Raw genomic sequence first — 26557 nt, forward strand, 5'->3', positions numbered from 1 at the left:
TTACGATATAGGTTAATGTGTATGCAAATATGTTGCCGGGTGTATGAGAAGTCATCAGCATTGCACATTTAATGTTGTTTCGCTGAGACGTTGGATTAAAAGGTAATTGACGTTTGAGAAATTTTGCTTGATTTTCCTGATATTTCTGGGTTCTCTAAGCATGAAAATGATAGAAGAAAGTGATGATCAACCGTCTTCGAAACGGTACATCAATGAGGATATTTCAGACGAATCAACACCGCGTGTAACCTGGAGTAGCACACTAGAATTTGTTGTTTCCCTGATAGGTTACGCGACCGGGATGTCGGATTTCTGGAGATTTCCTTATCTTGTATGGAGAAATGGAGGAGGTAAGTGCAGTACATTCTATACATTTGTTCGCCTTTTTTTCTTTTCCTTTTTTGTAATAAACGTGTATATGTACATTATTTTCAACTGCATGATTCGTAAGAGGCGACTAAACTTGGTATCTTATTTTTCTCTTCTTTCTTAACAACTTTCTTCTTCCTAATGTCTTCCTTGACAATGCCTCACTTTTGGCCTTTAGTTGAGCGTTCGCCGCTGTGATTTAGTTTGGTTTATTTTGTTTAACGTCCTATTAACAGCTAAGGTAATTCAAGGACGGCCTCCCGTGCGTGCGACATGCATGCGTGTGATGAATACGTATGTGTGTTTTGGGAGGCTGCGGTATGTTCGTGTTAAGTCTCCTTGTGATAGGCCGGAACTTTTGACGATTTAATGTGCTACCTCACTGAAGCATACTGCCGAAGACACCCAGCAGCACACCCCACCCGGTCACATTATACTGACAACGGGCGAACCAGTCGTCCCACTCCTAATTTGCTGAGCGCTAAGCAGGAGTAGAAACTACCATTTTTAAAGACTCTGCTATGTCTCGGCCTGGGGAAAGAACCCAAAGTCTTCCTCACAGGGTCGAACGCTCAACTTAAGGCCAAAAGTGAGGCATTGTCAAGGGAGACATTAGGAAGAAGAAAGTTGTTCAGAAAGAAGAGAAGACATAAGATCCCAAATTTAGTCGTCTCTTACGATCATGCAATGGGGGCAGCAGGTACAATTCTTACGCCCTACCTGCAGGGCAACGCCGCTGTGAGGAAGGTTTTGGGTTCTGTCCCCTAGCCGAGACATACCAGTCTTTAAAAATGATATTTGCTACTCCTGCTTAGCGCTCAGCATATTTGGAGTGGGACGACTGGTTGGCCCGTTGTCAGTATAATGTGACCGAGTGGGGTGTGTTGCTGGGTGTCTTCGGCAGTATGCTTCAGTGAGATAGCACTTAAAATCGGCAAAAATCCCGGCCTATCACAAGGAGACTTACAGGAACATACCGCAGCCTCCCAAAACACACATACGCACTCACCACACGCATACATGTCGCACGCACGGGAGGCCGTCCTTAAATGACCTTGGATGTTAATAGGACGTTAAACAGAAAAAACCAAACCAAACCATTATTCTCAACTGTCTGTCTTCAACTTCATATTTTGGCCATTTTCTTACAAGGATCATTGCTTCGATTACTTTTGTTAAACTAAGGTTTATTGTTTTACCTCATCAAGGTGCGTTCCTGATTGCCTACACAATAACTATGATTACTTGTGGTGTACCCCTCTACTTTCTCGAAATCTTCCTTGGACAATATTCGGGAAAAGGAGTGTTTGAAATATGGGCATTTTTCCCTCTCTTCAAAGGTAATACGTGTAAAATAGTTGAGAAAAATCCTTCATTTGTAGAACGTATTAGCTCATCTTAGATTTCATTGTTATACATGTATTTTTACATATCGTTAATTTAACATCTTTCTTTTTTTAACTCAATGTTCACATATATCTAGTGTTGTTATAGCATATACCGTATTCTTCATTCTAGTGGCGATGTAGCAATGATAGTATTCACGACAGATAATGTTTCTGATAATTGATTATCACGTATTGTAACATATGTGTCCATAATACTGAATATAATGTACATACATGGCATCGGTTTGTCAAAAGTGTATGTCAATATAAAGTCAGCTATTATCACAGCACTCTATCACAGGTATTGGAATCTCCATCGCCCTGCTGAATTTATGCTACGTCAGCTATGTATCTACAATGCGCTACTGGCTGCTAGAGTATTTGAGGCAGTCATTCACTACTGAGCTACCATGGACCTCTTGTGGGAACACATGGAACACTAATTCATGTGTAGTGTCGCACACGCTCTTGTCATCGAGTACTAATGGCAGTCAATGGAATTCCACGGGAAGTGCCACCATTTACCAGGACTACACCACTAAAGTTACAGCAGAAGAAGAATTTTGGCAGTAAGCACAAACAAAAAGCTTGTTACCTCTATCTTTGTCAAATTTTGGTAAAACTTATCAATTTATTGATGTTATCTAAGCATTTTATGCTTAAGTGAACGATAGATGTTTAAGAAGAATCGCCAAGCTAACTTACGAGTGTAAGAATTGTACCTGCTGCCCCCATTGCATGATCGTAAATGGCGACTAAACTTGGGATCTTATCTTTTCTCTTCTCTCTTAACAACTTTCTTCTTCCTAATGTCTCCGTTGACAATGCCTCACTTTTGGCCTTTAGTTGAGCGTTCGACACTGTGAGGAAGGCTTTCGGTTCTCCGCCCCGGCCGGGATATACCAGAGTCTTTAAAAATGGAAGTTGCTACTCCTGCTTAGCGCTCAGCATACTTGGAGTGAGACGACTGGTTGGCCTGTTGTCAGTATAATGTGACCGGGTGGGGTGTGCTGCTGGGTGTCTTCGACAGTATGCTTCAGTGAGGTAGCACTTTAAATCGGCAAAAGTTTCGGCCTATCACAAGGAGACTTAACACGAACATACCGCAGCCTCCCAAAACACACATACGCACTCAACACACACATGCATGTCGCACTCACGGGCGGCCGTCCTTAAATGACCTCAGCTGTTAATAGGACGTTAAACAAAATAAACCAAACCAAACTAAACCAAACCAAATGAGACTAGACTATCAACTTATTTTTAAAAAAAACCACGGCATATGTTCTCGAAACCAAAATTATAAAGCTCAATCTTATTTATAACTTCAATATTCTAGAGACAGGAGGCAGTCTAAAGCTTGTATTAAAATGTTTTCAGAAAGATTAAGGAATTATTGGTATTGTGTTCTACTTTCTTAGCTCGAAAGTAAAATCAATCTTCTTGAGAAGTAAAAGATATATAGCGTAGTTCACCTTATATGTACTCGCAGTTCATAGAAGAAACACATTGTAGAATAGCTTTTCGCCATTATTATATCATCGCTAGGTCGATTTGTGTCTTTGCTGCTGTGACTTCCTATACATTAGGTCATGTGGTGTATAGATGTGTGGATGAGGAGCGGCCTTTTATAGACTTTACCTGTTTCCCTTTTGCTGTTGTATGTCCGATACTATGAGATTTGAACAATGAAATATTCTGAAATGTTCGGTAAATGCTAAATGTTCCCCTCAAGAGGTTCATATTTTAGTTGTCATTTCATGAGTCGGAAAATTCCTCTAGTAAACACCTGTGATCTGGGTATGTGTATTTCAAGATACTTTATATAATTGTATTGTACATGTAGGCACAATATCCTATCCCTATCAGGCGGTATAGACGAGGTGGGATCTCTGCGCTGGACTCTTGTGTTATGGACAATACTTCTCAAAGTGATTGTAATTATAGGTCTTTTGAAGAGCGTGAAGACCATCGGAAAGGTAGGTAATATTTCATCGATGTACCCTTATTATAACATTAAAAAATATACTGATGTTAGTTATTATAACGCCGACAAAAAGTAAGCATGATCGATTTAAAACAAAAAATAATCATGATCGGTTTAAATGAAAAAATAAGCTGTAGTATATTTTTAGCGCACCATCATCAGATGCTGGGCTATTCAAATCGCCCTGCGTCCGTCGGCCGCCCGTCAAAAAGCCATTCTTGTTTTCGCTATTTCTCCAATTCCGCATGCAAGCCCGATTGAAAGGACTAATTGGATGACAGAGTATGGCCATCTTGGGTTTTAGACAATTTGCAGGTTGCTTCTGCTATATTATGCTATCTAAAGTTATTATTTGTTTTGATGGTAGAGTGAAAGAAGGTTGTTATCAGATAGCGAAGTTTAATACAGATTTTGGGACCAATCGGAAAACAACATGGCCGACAAACGGCAATCTTTGATTTTGACAATTGAAGATTGTTATCGCTATTTCTCAGTAAATACTTGAGGGATCGTTCTTAAATTTCATATGTAGGTTTCCATTGACTGCTTATTGTGTATATTGCATTTTGGGACCAATCAGAAAACAATATAGCCGACAGGCGGCCATCTTGTATTTTGAAGATTGTTATCGCGAGATCTCAGAAAGTACTGAAGGGATCTTTCTCAGATTTCATTTGTATGTTTCCCTTTGTCTCAGGTTGTGCGTATGGCATTTTGAGACCGATTAAAAATCAACAAACATGGCCGACTGGCGGCCATCTTGGATTTTGACAATTGAAGTTTGTTATCGCTATTTCTCAAAAAGTACTGAAGGTTTTTTTCATATGAATGTCCCTTGCTTTCTTGTTGTGTATATTGCATTTTGGTACTGATGGGAAAACAACATGACCACCGGTGGCCATCTTTGTTTTTGACAATTGAAGTTTGTTACTGCTAGTTCTCAAATTTCAAATGTAGGTTCCCCTTGATTCCTAGTTACACAAATTCCTGTATAGGACCAACCTGACAACAACGTAGCCAACATCCAACCATCTTGTCATTATGAGTCTTTCTCAAATTGGAGGTTTTTCTTGGTCTCCAATTGCACACGCAAGCCTGATTGAAAGAACTAAATTGAGGACAAATAGTGTGGCCATCTGCACAATTCCAGGTTGCTCTAATGCTATGTTGTGCTATCTAAAGTTATTTAATGTTTTGAAGAAAGAGTGAAAGAAGGGAAAAGAAGAGAAAAGATCAGCCTTTCATATGACTGATATGGATCATTCCATGGTGGGCGCTAAGATCCCTCTGGGATCTCTTGTTATAAAATAAGCGTATTTAGATAATTAACGCTATTATAAATCTCCAAAAAAAAAGAAGCTTTTAATAGTATCTGAAGTATATGCATGCATAATATACTAGTATTCATGTACACGTTGTGGAGTAACTAGCTGATTAAGATTACTTAGTAAAGTGCATGTCTCGTGAACGAAATGTGCCGATACATACAGGTAAAATGGAGGAATTAAATAAAAACAACTAACGGATCGAATCGTTAAGATGTAAACAGTATGATGTATGTACAGTCTTGCACGTTCATTTCTATAAATTGAATCCCATAAATTTTTTAATGTTAACACTTAACAGTTAAACATCGAATTTGCTCGTTGAATATTATTTGTGTCAATAGTCTAGTCAAATTTAGTTTTGAAGCAAGAATGACAGCAACAATGAAATGTAAAATTGGAGAAACGCGAGAAGGAGTATTTGTAACTCGTTCAGTTATACCTGTGCTCAGCAACGTAACCATTTTTTTCCAAACCACTTATTCATCAATAAATATTGACTCGTCTGCCAATCAAAGGTTAAAACGTACACTGTATGGTCACTTTGGTGACGTTTGGTTACGTTTACATGAAGGAAAATTATTAGGACACTTATCAGTTTTTTTTCTATTTTTATCTTTGGTGTTTGCGCTGTAACTCTTTTGTTACAGCTGTAACACGTTCGTGAGAGACTGTAAAGGCTGTCGGCGCTGTAACACTTTCGTGACAGGACAGACTGTGTAAAGGCTGTCGGCGCTGTAACACTTTTGTGACAGACTATATATAGGCTGTCGGCGCTGTAACACTTTCGTGACAGACTATGTATAGGCTGTCGGTGCTATAATACTTTTGTGACAAGACTGTGTATGGGCTGTCGGCACTGTAGCAATTTTGTGACAGACTGTATGGGCTGTCGGTGCTATAATACTTTTGTGACAGACTGTATGGGCTGTCGGCACTGTAACAATTTTGTGACAGACGGAATACGAGCTGTCGGCGCTGGAACAGACTGTGTATGGGCTGTCGGCACTAACACTTTTGTGACACAGTGTGTATGGGCTGTCGGTGCTGAAACACTTTTATGACAAACTGTGTATAGGCTGTCGGTGCTATAATACTTTTGTGACAGACTGTATGGGCTGTCGGTGCAGAAACACTTGTGTGACAAACTGTGTATAGGCTGTCGGTGCTATAATACTTTTGTGACAGACTGTATGGGCTGTGACCTTAGCTGTTAATAGGACGTTAAACAAAATAAACCAAACCAAACTGTCGCCACTGTAACACTTTTGTGACAGACTGTGTATGGGCTGTTGGTGCTGTAACACTTTTGTGACAGACTGTGTATGGGCTGTCGGCACAGTAACACTTTTATAACAGATTGAGTAGAGGCTGTCGGCACTGTTACAATTTCGTGACAATGTATAGGCTTTTGGTGCTGTAACAATTTGTGACAGACTGATTACAAGCTGTCGGCGCTGGAACATTTTTGTGACGGACTGTGAATAGGCTGTCGGCGCTATAACAATAATGTAACAGACATAGAGGATATCTAACAGTGTCTTCAGTAATACCAAATATATTTCACGAGTGGGGCTAATATTTTGATATTTTTCACGAGTGCGCAGCACGAGTGAAAAATATCAAAATATTAGCCGCACGAGTGAAATATATTTGGTATTACTGAAGATACAAATGTACTGTTAGATATTCTGTTTATTACATTTTTTATCAACGAAAAACCTACCCCGTATGCTAACTAGGCCTACAGCGAAAGTTTGCATAAAAAAATATAGTTCCCCCTGTCCAGGTGCTGACATATATGTCGGGCTTTCTGATTGGTCAATTATTGTGGTATTTTCTAATCATTAATTTGATTGGTCAAATCAGCAAAAGTGATATTTTTCACTTTTCACTAGTGAAAAATATGATATTCTTCACTAGTGAAAAATATCACTTCTATAAAATGAATAATTTTTGATATTTCACTGGTAAAAATGTAATAAAATGTATGGATTATTGGCATTTTATTTCTTTTATGACACAGTGTGCATGGGCTGTCGGCGCTATAACACAACTGTGTATAGGCTGTCGGCACTGTAAGACTTTCGTGACAGACAATGTATAGGCTGTCGGTGCTGAAACACTTTTGTTAGTCTGTGCATGGGCTGTCGGCACTGTAACACTTTAATAACAAACTGTGTATAGGCTGTCGGCGCTATAACACTTTTGTGACAGACTGTATGGGCTGTCGGCGCTGTAACACTTTTGTGACAGACAGTGTATAGTCTGTCGGCGCTGTAACACTTTTGTGACAGACTGTAAGGGCTGTCGGTGCTATAATACTTTTGTGACAGACTGAATACGAGCTGTCGGCGCTGGAACATTTTTGTGACTGACTGTGAATAGGCTGTCGGCACTATAACAATTTCTTGACAGACAATGTATGGATTATTGGCTTTTTTAGGTCACCTGAGACAAAGTCTCAAGTGACCTATTCTTATCGCCTTTTGTCCGTCGTCGTGCGTCGTCCGTCGTCCGTCGTCCGTCCGTAAACAATTTACATTTTAAACTTCTTCTCCAAAACCACTGAACCAAATTCAATGAAATTTGGCAGGGAGCTTCTATGGCTAAAGTTCAACTAAAATTGTGAATTATATGGTCCCCATCCCCCAGGGGCCTGAGGGGCGGGGCCAAAAAGGGTCAAATTGACTAAAACTTCAAAAATCTTCTTCTCTACTCACAGAAAAGGTGGAATCAAACACTCTTCATAGATGAAAGGGTCTTAAGGTGCTTTACCAAAATTGTGAATTTCATGACCCTTGGGTCTCACGTTTGCCCCTGGGGAGGGGGTAAACTTTACTATAGTTTATATAGGGAAATCACATTTTTGACTATTATTTGTTGGATTTGTATTGGAATTCATTCTAACTTGTATCAAATTATCAGCATGGGATGACAGTTTGATGGTAGGTACATGTTGGCCCTAGTTGACCCCCAGGGGCTGGTGGGCGGGGCCAAAAAGGGTCAAATTGACTAAAATTTCAGAAATCTTCTTCTCTACTCTCAGATATGGTAGAATCAAATACTCTTCATAGATGGAAGGGTCATAAGGTGCTTTACCAAAATTGTGAATTTCATGACCCTGGGGTCTCACGTTTGCCCCTGGGGAGGGGGTAAACTTTACTATGGTTTATATAGGGAAATCACATTTTTGACTATTATTTGTTGGATTTGTATTGGAATTCATTCTAACTTGGTTCAAATTATCAGCATGGGATGACAGTTTGATGGTATGTACATGTTGGCCCTGGCTGACCCGCAGGGGCTGGTGGGCGGGGCCAAAAAGGGTCAAATTGACTAAAATTTCAAAAATCTTCTTCTCTACTCTCAGATATGTTAGAATTAATTACTCTTCATAGATGGAAGGGTCTTAATGTGCTCTACCAAAATTGTGAATTTCATGACCCTGGGGTCTCACGTTCGCCCCTGGGGAGGGGGTAAACTTTACTATAGTTTATATAGGGAAATCACATTTTTGACTATTAATTGTTGGATTTGTATTGGAATTCATTCTAACTTGTATCAAATTATCAGCATGGGATGACAGTTTGATGGTAGGTACATGTTGGCCCTAGTTGACCCCCAGGGGCTGGTGGGCGGGGCCAAAAAGGGTCAAATTGACTAAAATTTCAAAAATCTTCTTCTCTACTCTCAGATATGGTAGAATCAAATACTCTTCATAGATGGAAGGGTCATAAGGTGCTTTACCAAAATTGTGAATTTCATGACCCTGGGGTCTCACGTTTGCCCCTGGGGAGGGGGTCAACTTTACTATGGTTTATATAGGGAAATCACATTTTTGACTATTAATTGTTGGATTTGTATTGGAATTCATTCTAACTTGGTTCAAATTATCAGCATGGGATGAGTTTGATGGTATGTACATGTTGGCCCTGGTTGACCCGCAGGGGCTGGTGGGCGGGGCCAAAAAGGGTCAAATTGACTAAAATTTCAAAAATCTTCTTCTCTACTCTCAGATATGTTAGAATTAATTACTCTTCATAGATGGAAGGGTCTTAATGTGCTCTACCAAAATTGTGAATTTCATGACCCTGGGGTCTCACGTTCGCCCCTGGGGAGGGGGTAAACTTTACTATAGTTTATATAGGGAAATCACATTTTTGACTATTAATTGTTGGATTTGTATTGGAATTCATTCTAACTTGTATCAAATTATCAGCATGGGATGACAGTTTGATGGTAGGTACATGTTGGCCCTAGTTGACCCCCAGGGGCTGGTGGGCGGGGCCAAAAAGGGTCAAATTGACTAAAATTTCAAAAATCTTCTTCTCTACTCTCAGATATGGTAGAATCAAATACTCTTCATAGATGGAAGGGTCATAAGGTGCTTTACCAAAATTGTGAATTTCATGACCCTGGGGTCTCACGTTTGCCCCTGGGGAGGGGGTCAACTTTACTATGGTTTATATAGGGAAATCACATTTTTGACTATTATTTGTTGGATTTGTATTGGAATTCATTCTAACTTGGTTCAAATTATCAGCATGGGATGAGTTTGATGGTAGGTACATGTTGGCCCTAGTTGACCCCCAGGGGCTGGTGGGCGGGGCCAAAAAGGGTCAAATTGACTAAAATTTCAAAAATCTTCTTCTCTACTCTCAGATATGTTAGAATTAATTACTCTTCATAGATGGAAGGGTCTTAATGTGCTCTACCAAAATTGTGAATTTCATGACCCTGGGGTCTCACGTTCGCCCCTGGGGAGGGGGTAAACTTTACTATAGTTTATATAGGGAAATCACATTTTTGACTATTAATTGTTGGATTTGTATTGGAATTCATTCTAACTTGTATCAAATTATCAGCATGGGATGACAGTTTGATGGTAGGTACATGTTGGCCCTAGTTGACCCGCAGGGGCTGGTGGGCGGGGCCAAAAAGGGTCAAATTGACTAAAATTTCAGAAATCTTCTTCTCTACTCTCAGATATGGTAGAATCAAATACTCTTCATAGATGGAAGGGTCATAAGGTGCTTTACCAAAATTGTGAATTTCATGACCCTGGGGTCTCACGTTCGCCCCTGGGGAGGGGGTCAACTTTACTATGGTTTATATAGGGAAATCACATTTTTGACTATTATTTGTTGGATTTGTATTGGAATTCATTCTAACTTGGTTCAAATTATCAGCATGGGATGAGTTTGATGGTATGTACATGTTGGCCCTGGTTGACCCGCAGGGGCTGGTGGGCGGGGCCAAAAAGGGTCAAATTGACTAAAATTTCAAAAATCTTCTTCTCTACTCTCAGATATGTTAGAATTAATTACTCTTCATAGATGGAAGGGTCTTAATGTGCTCTACCAAAATTGTGAATTTCATGACCCTGGGGTCTCACGTTCGCCCCTGGGGAGGGGGTAAACTTTACTATAGTTTATATAGGGAAATCACATTTTTGACTATTAATTGTTGGATTTGTATTGGAATTCATTCTAACTTGTATCAAATTATCAGCATGGGATGACAGTTTGATGGTAGGTACATGTTGGCCCTAGTTGACCCGCAGGGGCTGGTGGGCGGGGCCAAAAAGGGTCAAATTGACTAAAATTTCAGAAATCTTCTTCTCTACTCTCAGATATGGTAGAATCAAATACTCTTCATAGATGGAAGGGTCATAAGGTGCTTTACCAAAATTGTGAATTTCATGACCCTGGGGTCTCACGTTTGCCCCTGGGGAGGGGGTCAACTTTACTATGGTTTATATAGGGAAATCACATTTTTGACTATTATTTGTTGGATTTGTATTGGAATTCATTCTAACTTGGTTCAAATTATCAGCATGGGATGAGTTTGATGGTATGTACATGTTGGCCCTGGTTGACCCGCAGGGGCTGGTGGGCGGGGCCAAAAAGGGTCAAATTGACTAAAATTTCAAAAATCTTCTTCTCTACTCTCAGATATGTTAGAATTAATTACTCTTCATAGATGGAAGGGTCTTAATGTGCTCTACCAAAATTGTGAATTTCATGACCCTGGGGTCTCACGTTCGCCCCAGGGGAGGGAGTAAACTTTACTATAGTTTATATAGGGAAATCACATTTTTGACTGTTATTTGTTGAATTTTTATTGGAATTCATTCTAACTTCGTTAACGTTATCAGCTTGGGATGACAGTTTGATGTACATGTTGGCCCTGACTGACCCCCAGGGGCTGATGGGCGGGGCCAAAAAGGGTCAAATTAACTGAAATTTCAAAAATCTTCTTCTTACAACCCAAATAAGGTAGAATTAAATACTCTTCACAGATCGAAGGGTCTTGAGGTGCTTTACCATAATTGTGAATTTCCTAGCCCTGGGGTCTCACGTTTGCACCATGGGAGGGGATAAACTTTACTATAGTTATAGGGAAATCACATTTTTGACTATCATTTGTTTTATTTGTTTTCAAATTCCTTCTTTCATTCAAATTTACCAAAATATTCCAAAAATCAGGTGACCGTTAAGGCCCATGGGCCTCTTGTATTTCTTTTGTGACAGACTGTATAGGCGGTCGGCACTGTAACACTTTTGTGACAGTGTGCATGGGCTGTCGGCGCTGTAACACTTTTATAACAGACTGGGTATAGGCTGTCGGCGCTGTAGGGAACAACCAACCAATTGAAAAAATATATTTTTGAAACAGCCCCTGTGCATAGAAAGTTGAGCCAAGGATGAAATGTCTGGCAGCCACTGATTGGCCAGTATGTTATGAAGTGATAAAATAGATATGTAGCCTGATAGGTAACTATCAATAAGAAATGTTGATATAAATTTCGTAATTCCGATTGATTGTTTTCCCAAAGTTCACGTAATAATAATAAACAGGTAAACATTTAAGATTTTTGAAAATATTTACTGCGAAATTCACCTATTTTCAAAATGGCTACCATGGAGAAAATTTGAGCTGAAGGACCCAACTTTTTTTTTTTTGATTAGGTGTTATATCAGACCCTAAACTTTTGTTATAAACCATAATTGTCATATTGAATTCAAGAATTTGAATGAAATACTCCAAAACGTTAACACTAAAGTCTATGGGAAAACAATTGGTTGGTTGGTCTCTGTAACACTATCGTGACAGACAGTGACAGACAATGTATAGGCTGTCGGTGTTGTAACACTTTTATAACAGACTGGGTATAGGCTGTCGGCGCTGTAACACTATCGTGACAGACAATGTATAGGCTGTCGGTGTTGTAACACTTTTGTGACAGACAATGTATGAATTATTGGCTCTTTATTTCTTTTGTAACATAGTGTGTATAGGCTGTCGGCACTGTAACACTTCTGTGACAAACTGTATAGGCTGTCGGCGCTTTACCACTTTTGTGACAGAGAATGTATGGCCTGTCTGAGCTGTAACACTTTTGTAACAGACTGGGTATCGGCTGTCGGCACAGTAACAATTTCGTGACAGACAATGTATAGACTGTCGGTGTTGTAACACTATTGTGACGGACTTAGCAAAGGCTGTCGGCGCAATGAAATTATTTGATTTCTGATTATATCAAGGTTTTTAACTTATTTAGTACTCCTCCGTCATATACCCGTGCTACTGTACAAGTTACTTCTCTGTCATATACCAGCCCTACTGTTAAGGTTACTACTCCAATCCAACATACCTTTTCTACTGAACAATCCTTCCTCTGTCTTCTGCTCGTCATGCTCTATATGTTTCTCTATTTTACAGCTGATGCTTGTAACGACATTCTTCCCTCCTCTTATTGGATTGGCGATGTTGATTCAAGCGTTATCTCAAAATGGCGCGAAAGATGGCCTTCTCTACTTGATTACACCAGATTTTACCAAACTGGCGACCTCAAAGGTTTGATATCTTACATGTTTTCTATTCAGTTTCTATGTGCGTTTAATTAAAAATGTAAGAGATAATGTACATTACTTAGAAAAACAATCTCCTTTTATATGCCAGTTGATAACTGAGGCAAATCCTATACAATTTACTTACAGGTATGGATAGAGTCTACTTTCATGGCCTTTTACAGCCTTGGTCCAGGCTGGGGCGGTGTAATGGTGATGGGAAGTCATATGAAATTCCACAAAAACTGCCTCAGGTAATGATTCCAACGTTTATGGTAAAGAAAATTTCATGTAAATACCAACATACTATAGAAAGAAGTGGTGGTGATGATGGTGGTGGTGGTAATGGTGGTGGTAGTGTTGATGATGGTGATGATGGGTGGTGGTGGTAGTGTTGATGATGGTGGTGATGGTGGTGGTGGTAGGGTTAGTGGTGATGGTGGTGTTAGTGGCTGTGATGGTGGTGTTTTGTGTTGCTGGTGGGAGTGGTGGTGTTGATGGTTGTGGTGATGGTGGTAGTGGTGGTGATGGTGGTAGTGGTTATGATGGTTGTGGTGGTGGTGCTGCTTTAGTTTAAATACCTAGCAGATTGACTCGTTCGACCTGGACGATTAGAGATAAATTATTCAGAAAAGAAACAAAGTCAAGATTTTTGGTATACATTATAGTGTACGTGTAATATTATATGATAGTATATTTTCTACATAGCTTTGACAAGGGGAGTTTACTCTCGCTCTATACATCTTTGTTTATAAATGTTGTATGTGGACCGATCGAGATTAAATGTCTTTGATGGTCTAGTGTTCGCTGATATCACTTGGTATACAGATACTAATTCAATTATACATTGGGAGAATTATAGAAACAAAAGAAATGAAATTATAAGTAAGATACGGGAAGCAAAGAAAACATATATTGAAAATTTACAAAAATCACTGAATGACAAAACTATACCTCCCAATAAAAGGTGGACAATTGCACGGAATGTTCTCAATATAAATAACAAATCCACCTCTATCCCCCCACTAGTACACAATCACAATCTTACCCAACATCCATTTGACAAAGCTGAGTGTCTTAATAAATATTTTATTTCTATATCATCTACCTCACCTGACACTGGATCAGTACCTGAAGTTTCCAACAATCTCCAGCATTCCATAAACAATATCATAATAACTGAGCAGGATGTAAAAGATCAGTTATTCCTTTTGAATGGAAACAAACCATCAGGACCTGATGATATGATCCCCAAAATAATCAAAAACCTTCACCCCTCTATACTCCTTCCTCTCACTCTTTTATTTAATAAAACACTTGAAACAGGTTCAATTCCACTTAACTGGAAAATGGCTAATATCAATGCCATATATAAAGGAAAAGGCTTAATCAATGAAGTGTCAAAATTACAGACCCATCTCGGATACATCATGTTTTAGTAAAATGTTAGAAAAAGTTTATTCAAATACCTATACAATTACCTGACTACTTATAGAATTATTACTAAACATCAATCTGGATTTACACCAAAAGATTCTACTGTTAATCAATTATTGTCTATCTACCATACCATTGTTAACTGCCTGGATCAAAATAAAGAAATCAGATTCATTTTCTGTGACATAAGTAAGGTTTTTGACAGGGTTTGGCATGAAGGTCTACTTTATAAATTAGAATCATATGGTATTAAAGGGAATCTCTTAAACTGGTTCAAAAAAAAATTATCCGACAGAAAGCATTGAGTTTTAACTGAAGGTCATGCATCTACATTTGATCCAGTTCCTCAAGGTTCAGTCCTCGGACCATTAATGTTTTTAATTTATATTAATGATCTTGTTGATTGTGTCACTAACAAAATTAAGCTATTTGCCGATGACACTTCTCTTTATGGTATAAGTGATAACAACCCCATGGAATTGGCTCAAAACTTATCTGATGATTTAAATAACATTAAAAACTGGGCATCTAAATGGGATATTAAATTTAATCCTGCTGAAACACAATCAGTAATTTTCTCTAGAAAAAATGATAAAAACCATCCTATTATAAATTTCTATGATGAACCAATTACTGAAAACAAAGCACATACACATCTAGGTCTAACTCTGAATGATGATGCCAAATGGAACCAGCAATATCTAATGTTTATGATAAAGCATTTAAAAGGATTAACATATTAAGACTACTGAAAAATAAAATAGATATGAAATCTTTAAATACTATTTATACTGCCTATATAAGACCAATCATTGAGTATGCAGATGTTGTTTGGGATAACTGTTCAAAAGCCTAAAAACTATATTAGAATCAATCCAACTGGATGCAGGATGATTAATTACAGGCCTACGAAAAGGTACTTCACATGATAAACTTTATAATGAACTAGCATGGGAAACATTGAGTAATAGAAGAAATAAACATAAACTTATTTTAATGTACAAGATAATGAATAATGAAACCCCAGATTATTTAAGAGAAATTATAGAACCGTATATTCATGATGAAACTCTTGATCGTTATGCTCTTCGTACAAACAGATTATTTGACCCCCCTTGTGCCGAACAGTGAATTATTTTGAAAGTTTTTTTCCATCTTTGTTAAACGAAATGAATAGTCTAGACCCTCAACTCATAAATATCAACTCTACAGCACAGTTCAAAAAATCATTAAACACAAAATTGCATAACAAATCTGATACAACTGATGTATTCAAATATCTCGGTAGTCGTTACATTAATATTGTTCTATGTCAATTACGAAATAAGACAAGTAATCTCAATTATGATCGTTATATAGATCATCTAATCGAATCCCCAATGTGTGATTGCAACCAGTCTTTTGAAACTGTAACTCATTCTTTTACTGAATGTAATAATTATCAGAATCTCCGCCAATCTCTTGAACAACAATTAATACATCAATATCACAATCACATGTGTGTTGAAGTCCTTACAAATGGTTGTGTCAGCTGCAATGACAACCAGAATAAAGATATACTTTTACATGTATCAAACTTTATAGTACAGTCAAAGAGACTCTAAATTATTTTTATTTTTTTACATGAAATTCACATATACTTTGAACTATTTATTCTTCAGTATGAAATAATATCTTAACCCTAAGATGACCACCATGATACAGCAGGCTATGGGCAGCCGTACTAAATCTTTATTACATCAATTCACTTACAATTATGTTATGTATGTATTATTATATTTATATATCAGATAGAGGCAACTCCTATTAGTAAAGTTCTCATAAATATTAATCTATCAGATCAAGTTGGTGTAACCCACCCTAAAAGTATGTATCTATTTGATGAATTTGGGTTTTGATCCCTAACAGTGGATGGCTATTGTTTTACACAAATGGACTTTAAGGCCTGTATCTGTTGGGGGAATAAATTCAATTTGACCAAATAGATGCACTCAGCAATCAAAAAATAACATCCAAAATCATTTTAGAGTTTCACCTCATTTTTGTATAATAAACCTTTGTCTTCACATTGAGGAGTTGCCTCCCCTTTTGATGCACCATTGTTAATCTTAATTCATGTGTGTATATATGTTTGTTTGCCACCTATTATATAAGGAGAGGACTAATATAGGCAATGCCTGATGTCTAATCCTATTGACAAAATTACATCTTATGTCAATAAAATATGTTGAAATTGAAATATACAGATGTATTTGAAGAAACAGCTGTCAAAATATATACAGGTAAACACACGAGTGTTTTTTTGTGTGCTATAAAGAAAATAAGGAATAGCGGTATATAGCGTTACATTATCAACATGAAAGGGTTAATTTACAATTCCGAGTGTTAGCTGTACCTTAACGACTCTTGGATCGATAAGCCATAATAAACGTCGCAGCCGGAAAGAATAATAAGATACTATTATTGATTTATCCATAAACTTAATGAAATATTATTATTGTCTTATCAATACGTTTATCATTATAAGTGGAGATATCATATTGTTAGCTCACCTGGTCCGAAGGACCAAGGTGACCTTATGCTATGCCGTGGCGTCCGTCGTCCGTCCGTCCGTCAACAATTGACTTATTTGACTTCTTCTTCATAACCGCTGATCGGAATTTCACCAAATTTGGTCAGACGCATCCTTATGGGTAGGGGACTCAAAATTGTACAAATGATTGGGCTGACCCCCTGGGGGCCTCTGGGGCGGGGCCAAAAGGAGTATATTTAGCTATTTTGATATAAACGCCTTCTTCTCTGAAACCGAGCAATGGATATCGCTCATATTTGCTTGGTAGCATCACTATGGGGTGGGGATTAAAATTGTACAAATGATGGGGCTGACCCTCTGGGGCGGGGCCAAATGAGGCCAATCGGGCTATATTGATATAAACGACTTCTTCTCTGAAACCAAACATTGGATATCGCTCATATTTGCCTGGTAGCATCACTACATGTATGTGGTGGGAATTCAAAATTGTACAAATGATGGGGCTGACCCCCCAGGGGCCTGAGGGGCGGGGCCAAACAGGGTCAATTTAGCTAAATTGATATAAACAACTTCTCCTCTGAAACTAAGCAATGGATATCTCACGTATTTGCCTTGTAGCACCTACTTGGGGTAGGAATTCAAAATTGTACAAATGGTGGGGCTAACCCCCTGGGTGTCTTAGGGGCGGGGCCAAAAAGGGCCAGTTTGGCTAGATTTATATAAACGACTTCTCCTCTGAAACTAAGCAATGGATATCTCACATATTTGACTGGTAATATTCCCTTGGGGTAGGGATTCGAAATTGTACAAATGATAGGGCTGAGGGCTGAGGGGCGGGCCAGAAGGGGTTAATTTGCCTAAATCGATATAAACAACTTCTTCTCTAAGCAATGGATATATATATATCGCTCATATTCGCCAGGTAGCATCCCCTTGGGGTAGAGATTCAAAATTGTACAATTGGTGGGGCTGACCCCCGGGGTTTGGTTTGGTTTGGTTTATTTTGTTTAACGTCCTATTAACAGCTAAGTTCATTTAAGGACGGCCTCCCGTGCGTGCGACATGTATGCGTGTGGTGAGTGCGTATGTGTGCTTTGGGAGGCTGCGGTATGTTCGTGTTAAGTCTCCTTGTGATAGGCCGGAACTTGGGCCGATTTATAGTGCTACCTCACTGAAGCATACTGCCGAAGACACCCAGCGAGCTTAGGGGCGGGGCCAAAAGGGATCAACTTGGCTAAATTGACATTTTGAGAATTACAATAAAAACAATGTTCATGTAACCATATAAAATGCCTATGATATATTGACATAGCAATACCAGTGGCAAATATCTCATGAAACCAGGTGAGCGATACAGGCCCTCTGGGCCTCTTGTTTTTACATAAATATGTTAAGAGGCATATCTAAACAAATATACAATACGCATTCAAGTGGATAGAACATTAATAAATAAGTTTGTTAATATAAAACTGTCCCATACAGCTGTTCCGCAATACCAGGTCTCGTCAGCGGTCAAAATGGGCTTCAACGAACCTTAGGATATAACAAGGGAGGGGAGAATTTGCCATCGAGCTGTATCAAACGCGAATAGCATTTAAACCTATTTATATGTATGTTCTTTTTATTTTTGTAGAAATGTGCTGCTCGGCATCTTTGGTGACCTATTTATAGCGCTATTCAGCAGCGTCGTCCTGTTCTCTGTCATCGGTGTGATGGCGAACGAAATGGTTGTTCCGGTTGAGGAAATTGTTAAGTCTGGTATGAGCTAGCGCTATTTCTGTACCTCCGCCATTCGGGGGAGGTGTAAATGAATTTAAAACGAAAACAAGACATATTTTAAAAAAAAATAAATGGCATAGTTTTAATGCTGGTGGTTATAAGGTATAAATTAACGAACTAATGCGTTTCAACACGGATAACAAAATTCTATCAGTTTGAATCATGTTTGGTGATGATAAGACTGCATTTGAATCAAGATTCAGCTTGTATTCAATCTTAACTTGATTTCGTTTTTAACTGTATGTCTGCATTTTGCATTTACCGCTACATTGACCAATCACATACTTCATCTTGGCCCATAACACACGCTGTCGCGTCATGTCCGGGGCCAAACGAATATTATACGGCTATGCCGGAAAAAAATGCTGAATTAAGATTGCCGTCAAAGGTAGGCTTCTGATAGATCAAAATCTAGATAAATTCGAATTCGATGAGAATATGTATGTACATGTGGTTGGATTTTACTTAGACAATGGCAGTATTAATTTAACAAACATAAAAATGTCCGCCATCTGATTTGCTGAAAATGTTATGTCAAATATAGTGAAACTTGATGGGAGGGATGATAACATAATGTTCATTTTAAAAATACCGATAAAGGATTCAAGATGACCACCAATTAGAGGCTCCTGGTTGGTCCAAATTAAGATAATGTATGATTTTGATAAAGTTTGGTACATTTGGATATATATTTGGTTATTATAACAGATGCAAAGACAATGGCCGTGTCCATGTTCTCAAACTGCTACTGCTTACCGTGCCTCCGTCATGTAATTGATTTTGGGCAAATAGTGTCGTCATGTCCGTCGTGTCTCGTCCCGATGCAAGTTTTACACCTAGTAATTTCATTCTTTGACAAGGAGGTCAAATATGAGTATACTACTAGCTTTGATGTGTTTCAGGATTCCAAAGTCAAAGCCAAGACCATTAGCTAGACACTGAATACCATCAACTCTTTTTAATTTAACACCTAGTAATAGAATTTATTCTGACATAGTTGTGTTTCAGGGTTCCAAGGTTAACGCCAAAGTTACTGTGCTGAATATGAAAAATTATCAATTGTTAAAGTTTAACACCTAGCAACGGTTTTTCTTTCATAGATGTTCATCAAACGTCATACAAAAACCGATTATAGACTATGGTATTAATGCATATTTTAGACTTGATTTTTTTTCTTTGATAAAAAGTTAATTATCAGAAAACAAAAGATCCCAGAGGGATCTTGGCGCCCACCATTGAATGATCTTCATAGGTTCCATGTCAGATTGATCTTTTCTCTACTTTTCCCTTTCTCTAAGTCTTACTAATCTGTGTAAATTCAGAAACAGCCCTCTATAGCTAGTACTTTTCAAACAAGGGGAACCTATATATAAAATTTAAGATTTAGCCATAATGGCTGTCTGTCGACCATGTTGTTTTTGGATTGGTCCCAATATGCAAAACTAGGCACTGAGGGGAACCTACATATGAAATTTGAGAAAGATCCCTTCAGTACTTTCTGAGAAATAGCGATAACAAACTTCAATTGTCAAAATCCAAGATGGCTGCCTGTCGGCCATGTTGTTTTCTGATTAGTCTCAAAATGCAATATGCATAACTAGGCACCGAGGGGAACCTGTGTATGAAATTTGAGAAAGATCCCTTCAGTACTTTCTGAGAAATAGCGATAACAAACTTCAATTGTCAAAATCCAAGATGGCTGCCTGTCAGCCATGTTGTTTTCCGATTGGTCTCAAAATGCAATATGCATAACTAGGCACCAAGAGGAACCTACATATGAAATTTCAGAAAGATCCCTTCAGTGCTTTCTGAGAAATAGCGATAACAAACTTCAATTGTCAAAATCCAAGATGGCTGCCTGTCGGCCATGTTGTTTTCCGATTGGTCTCAAAATGCAATATACATAACTAGGCACCAAGAGGAACCTACATATGAAATTTGAGAAAGATCCCTTCAGTGCCTTCTGAGAAATAGCAATAACAAACTTCAATTGTCAAAATCCAAGATGGCTGCCTGTCGGCCATGTTGTTTTCCGATTTGTCTCAAAATGCAATATGCATAACTAGGCACCGAGGGGAACCTGTGTATGATATTTAAGAAAGATCCCTTCAGTACTTTCTCAGAAATAGCAATAACAAACTTCAATTGTCAAAATCCAAGATGGCTGCCTGTCGGCCATGTTGTTTTCCGATTTGTCTCAAAATGCAATATGCATAACTAGGCACCAAGAGGAACCTACATATGAAATTTGAGAAAGATCCCTTCAGTACTTTCTGAGAAATAGCGATAACAAACTTCAAATGTCAATATCCAAGATGGCTGCCTGTCGGCCATGTTGTTTTCCGATTGGTCTCAAAATGCAATATGCATAACTAGGCACCAAGGGGATCCTACATATGAAATTTGAGAAAGATCCCTTCAGTACTTTCTGAGAATTAGCGATAACAAGAATTGTTTACGGACGGACGGAGGGACGGACGGACGACGGACCACGGACGCAGGGCGAATTGAATAGCCCACCATCTGATGATGGTGGGCTAAAAATTGAAATACATTTGTGTATTACAGTTGTGGGATCGCACAACGTTACACGATGGGTGCACAATGTCTGCACGATGGGCACACGATATAGTAAAATTGCGCTCGTTTCGAGTCGGCTAATTGGCGATCAAAATGAAGTGTGTGCGATAGCTATTATATAGAGATTAAGGAATGGATAACAAATAATGCCAAAGCGTTCGGAATGGTTTTATTTTAAAACAAAGATACATGTATATACACTTTTTTTTAATATCATTCATGGAATTAAATTTGTCGCCATATCAATCGTGGAGTCTATTTTAGACATTTAAATTAATTATTGTGATTTTGGTGAACTAGACAGCAGCTGCTGGTTCTCAGCCTGGGCTGCAGTCCGTGACCTTGTCAATTATCACTCACCATCGAGGCGTGAAGTGTCGGGTGTCATATAGTTAAGTCAAACCAGGTAGATCCTTGAATCAACGTAAGATTATATTTAGATTTCCCAGACACACAGGGTATGTGACAAGATGTCACCGTACATCAAATTCATGTAGACATGGCGGATAGCAAAACAAAGATTATTAAAAAAAAAAACAAATGCTACAATGATAAACTAATGATATACTTCCAACAGCTTTTCAAGTTTTGCTGAAGTAGCTGACATTTGATAAAACCTTTACGTTACATATGGTAAACAGCTCTTGCATTGTGATAAGGCTAGGCTTAGTATAGTAGTGATATTGAATAAATTATTGTCTTATCTGCTTGACAGTTGCATGTTCACATTGAAATAAATAATGATATTCATCGCCGATTCCATTAAAACATAGCTTATAAGTTCTATTTTCTTTGGGTATATTTCTTTTAAATGTACATATTATGTGATCAGCCCATATAAAAGTGTATACCAGTTTCTTTATATATATATTCTGAACATTCTTTAAGTATTTGAACTCTATGATTTCATTTACCTGTAAATTAAACATTAAGTTATACATAGTACTAGATACATTACTACTCGTTATCAGTTGATGCCTAAGACTCATTGCTCTTGTTTTAACTTCTATATGTAATATAATCTACCGATATCGCCATATAATTTTTTTAATACCTAGTAGTAGTAAATGTAGTTTTTCACTAATGTTTAAATTGTCAAAGCCCATACTTCTACAGAATACAAAATGATGTAATCACGGAATGATGTAATCTTTGTCATGTTGTGTTTATAAATACATGACACCACAAAATGATGTAATTGATGGTGATTCGTTGACTCTGGGACATCCCTAACCCGCTGTAGACTTCAAACAATGTGAGAGCGACACTTTTGGGTGGATTACACTCTAGTTTAAATAACTTTAACAATATGTTTACCCTTTTTACCTGTTTAAAGTAAGGAAATGATTATAACTGGTTTGCATTAGTCTTATAAATTCATCAAATTTCCCTTTTTTTGCTCCAAAACGTGGGTACAGATGTACACTATAATAGCCATACTGACGTAGACCTTTGTTATGAAAGTAGATTCATGGAAATTGTATCATAAATCTGTATAAATCTATGCAGATAACTATCTATATAAATTTTCTTTCTTGACCGAATCATTCCGTATTTTTGTCATATGCGCAATCTCTATCTCCAATCTTCTGAAACCGCACAGAAATGCGTTTCAATCGCACGCGTATCGCACAACACACAATTGTGCGCACTACGTCTGCACGACGTTTACGATGCATTCTGCGATCCCACTATTAAAATTATTTCGGCGACGGCGTGAAGCGGCCTTCACGTACCGTACCAGTCAATCAAAACGTCGTGGATCCCGTGATAAAAAGGCGGTCCCGGTCAAAGGTCACCTTGCCTGAAAAAAAAAGTCAAAACTCATTTTCAGCTTATTTTACATGCGGTTTAAATTGTATATTTATACGACAGTTATAATGATTCATTTATGCCCTGTAAGTTGGATAACACCAACCTTTTGGGATAAACATGTGTATATGCATGGCTATTAGCACAAATATAAAGCACTTTCAATTTTATAATTGTCAATAGTTTTGAACCGTAATACAAAGAATATTCAATTATATAACATCTGTGTTGCAGGCATGTCTATCGGACTTGTAGGATACAGTCGGGCATTAGCTTATCTCCCTTTTCCGTATGTCTGGGCTGTGGTATTCTTCCTTGCTGTCACTATTGTAGGACTCGACGCACAGGTATAACACTGAACAGTCTTAACATTACTGATACCATCTAAACATTTTAAACACTATGTGATAAGTACTAACCTAAGATGATTGGTAGCTGGACGTGGCTAAATCACCTCCACAGAGATCAAAACGTGCATGATTTTCATTTGTGATAATATTTTACGTTTTTACGAATGCATAACATACTCATTTCATAAAATGTACCACATTGCTTTAAAGTTCCACTCCAAATTTACACTAGCCTTCATTGGCGACCATACAACAGTTTTAAGATATACTACTTTGATGTCATTAAACAGAAAAAGTGAACCATAAATGGTTCTTTTAGAAATCGGATTAAAAGCAATTTTACTTTTGGATGTCAAATGTCTTTTTTATATATAGTTTGTTTTGTCATGATAATCGACAGCACATATAGTGTCTGTTTCAGTAGTAGTTTTGAAAAAAATAATTATATCAAGCGATTATAAAAATAGCTAGTGTCCGACATTTTATTCTCCCTGTAATAGTTTCTTTCCTGTAATTTCTGAATAAGCAGGGTTATTTCCAGGTTGTGTGCACAGAGACGGTGGTATCATTCCTGGAAGGATTCGGTAATAGATTAGGTCGGCACCGACGCGTACTTTTAGTTGTCCTGATAAACGCCGTGATGCTTGTCCTGAATCTTCCTTTTTGCACACAGGTACAGTCATACCTTAAACGGATATGTTAGTTTGTTACATTGAGAAACAGACACGCAGATGAGACATACAGAAAGAGAGAAACTAATAAGAGCATAGATTATGAATTAGAACGAGAATCATAGCTAAATCGAATTTGACACCAGGCTTTATCCCATAATGACATGAGATGTGCTATATGAGATGGTATCTTGAAGTCTATGATGATAAAGATGTGTCGGTGCAAGTCGCAAAAATAGGAATTCACACATGTCGCATCCTCGTTAAAATTCATTAAAGAACGTGTCCGAATCGTGAGCATTTTTGTTTCCAGGCGGGACCGTACATGTTCCAGCTTGTGGATTGGTATTTGCCAACTTGGTCGGTGGTAGTGATAGCCTTATTAGAGGTTATCGCCATCATGTGGTTTTATGGTAAGTATGGTATAGGAGAAACTATCCATTTTTTTTCCACCGGACAAATGTGAAACTTTTGGATGATTGCGAAAACAAGTAACAAAAGTTTCATCATGATATTTATTGAAACGTTTATGGAATTTCATAAATATGCTAAACCCCGAATAAAATCTAATATTTCTTTATATTTTATATTAGAGTGGTCCCAAGTTTGATAATACCAGCTTTTCAATTATTTCACAGGAGGTGATCGTGTTGACTGTGGTTTACAAGAAATGATAGGGCGAAAATTGCCTCACGTATTCCGACTAGCTGCAGCTTATATTTCACCGGTCATGTTTCTAGTAGGTAACGACTTAAACCATTCGGGAAATATGCTTACTGAATTGACTGAACAAGATTTTGCAGAACAATTAAATGATTTCCTATTTTGATAACGCCATTAGTATACTCTTCTTCCTCAGCTTATCACTGTATACTTGAATTTCAATGCGCTGATTATAAACACAATGTTACCTGAACAACATATTGTATTCATCTACTGTTTGCTTGAATTGCTGTTAAAATAGAACTCATTTCTTGTTTTATGGGGTTTCAGTTGCTTCTCCTGATTAGCTTTGTCAAGTACCGACCTCCGAAGTACGGCTCGTATGAATATCCGGAGTACACACGTGTGATTGGCTGGGTGATCTCGTGTTCTGTTGTCATCCCCATACCCCTATATATAGTCTGGAAATTCAATAAATTAAATGGAACACTGAAGCAGGTATCATTATCTAATTGATTTGTAAGTTTACATATATTTTTCAAAGGAGTATATTTACAACATGTTTTACGAAAACATACCACGAAATACCATATTTCACATTGTTTATATTAGAAAAGATATAGCAGAGAGTATATTACAGCTCAATATCCATATGTATATTCGTCTGGCTGATATACAAACTCCTGACACATTGTTGTGTTTTTATATAACGATTCTTTATGAAAAATGCAGCTGATGCAAACGTCTTCAATAATAATCTCAAAGACTTTGAAAACACAACCTTGAATCTGTCTGTTTGCTTTAAGCAGCTCATTAGATGTAAGGAGTAATGTCATACCTCATTTTGCATTGTTTTACACAGAAATGGACAAATCTTACACAACCGAGTTGTGACTGGGGTCCTAGTGAGAGTGCAAAGCGACGAGAGTACCTGGACTGCTCACAGACTGAGCGGACATGGACAGACATAGCCTACTACAACCTGACTGGCCAGAGGAGATATCCTACAAAGAAACGTTGTGAAGCGGTGCCATTATATTGACTATTCACCATATTTGGCTCGATTCCTTAATTGTATTGACTTTATTTCTTGCACTTATGGGGTTATATTTCCGTTCTTCAGTCCGCCAACACTCGTTTTAGGATATATTTCTAGAATGATAGACTACTAGTTGCTTCACTGCCATGTGCTGGTCTAGATTAAAGATTGCTACTCTTATCTAGATTTATAAAGAGATATATATATATATATATATATATATAATGAATATAATGAAGTTAAGTCCTTCGAATGATAAATATAAGAAAAATAAAACAAATAGTTTTACCGCAGGGTCTTTCTGCCGTCTTTGGCTTGTTTAGGCGGAAGAAACCGAGGAGGGCAGGAAAGCCTCGAATACTTTCCTTCATTTTATATGGGAACCTATCCGAATTTAAACACATATCACTATTAAGATCGTGTTATAGTTTAAATTAGATTGCTTTTCGTTTCAATCTATTTTGTTAATAATTTCTTAGTCAGGCACTCGTTCTAAATCGCAGTATCGCATTGGTAATTTAGCGTCATCTAAATTTTCGGTTAAGCCCGTGACATGTATATTGTGGAAAAATATTACCAATCTAATCACATGCATTCTCTAAAACCATTATCACAATACGTATATGTTATCATTAATTACGTTTTAAGGAAATCATTCAAACGTTGCTGTGCTCAATTTTACTGTTTTACTTCAACACGATGTTAACCAAACTAAAGATCTGACTATGTTTGCATTAAAATCAATTATGCAAGGCCTTGAGAGTATTA

The 26557-nt window shown here is 37.8% G+C and overlaps 1 protein-coding gene across 1 annotated transcript; it reads left to right on the forward strand.

Moving 5' to 3' along the window:
- On the forward strand, positions 1-26544 carry LOC117324352 (sodium- and chloride-dependent glycine transporter 2-like). Its single transcript, XM_033880164.1, has 13 exons — positions 1-350; positions 1578-1709; positions 2059-2326; positions 3604-3736; positions 12798-12932; positions 13076-13179; positions 18529-18653; positions 23301-23413; positions 23958-24089; positions 24401-24500; positions 24726-24826; positions 25081-25248; positions 25613-26544. Exons 1-13 carry the CDS (start codon positions 161-163, stop codon positions 25790-25792), a joined length of 1881 nt encoding a protein of 626 aa, XP_033736055.1. The 5' UTR covers positions 1-160; the 3' UTR covers positions 25793-26544.
- Positions 26545-26557: the final 13 nt, after the last annotated feature.

Source organism: Pecten maximus, chromosome 3, assembly GCF_902652985.1.
Source record: "Pecten maximus chromosome 3, xPecMax1.1, whole genome shotgun sequence".
NCBI classification, from domain to species: Eukaryota; Metazoa; Mollusca; class Bivalvia; order Pectinida; family Pectinidae; genus Pecten; species Pecten maximus.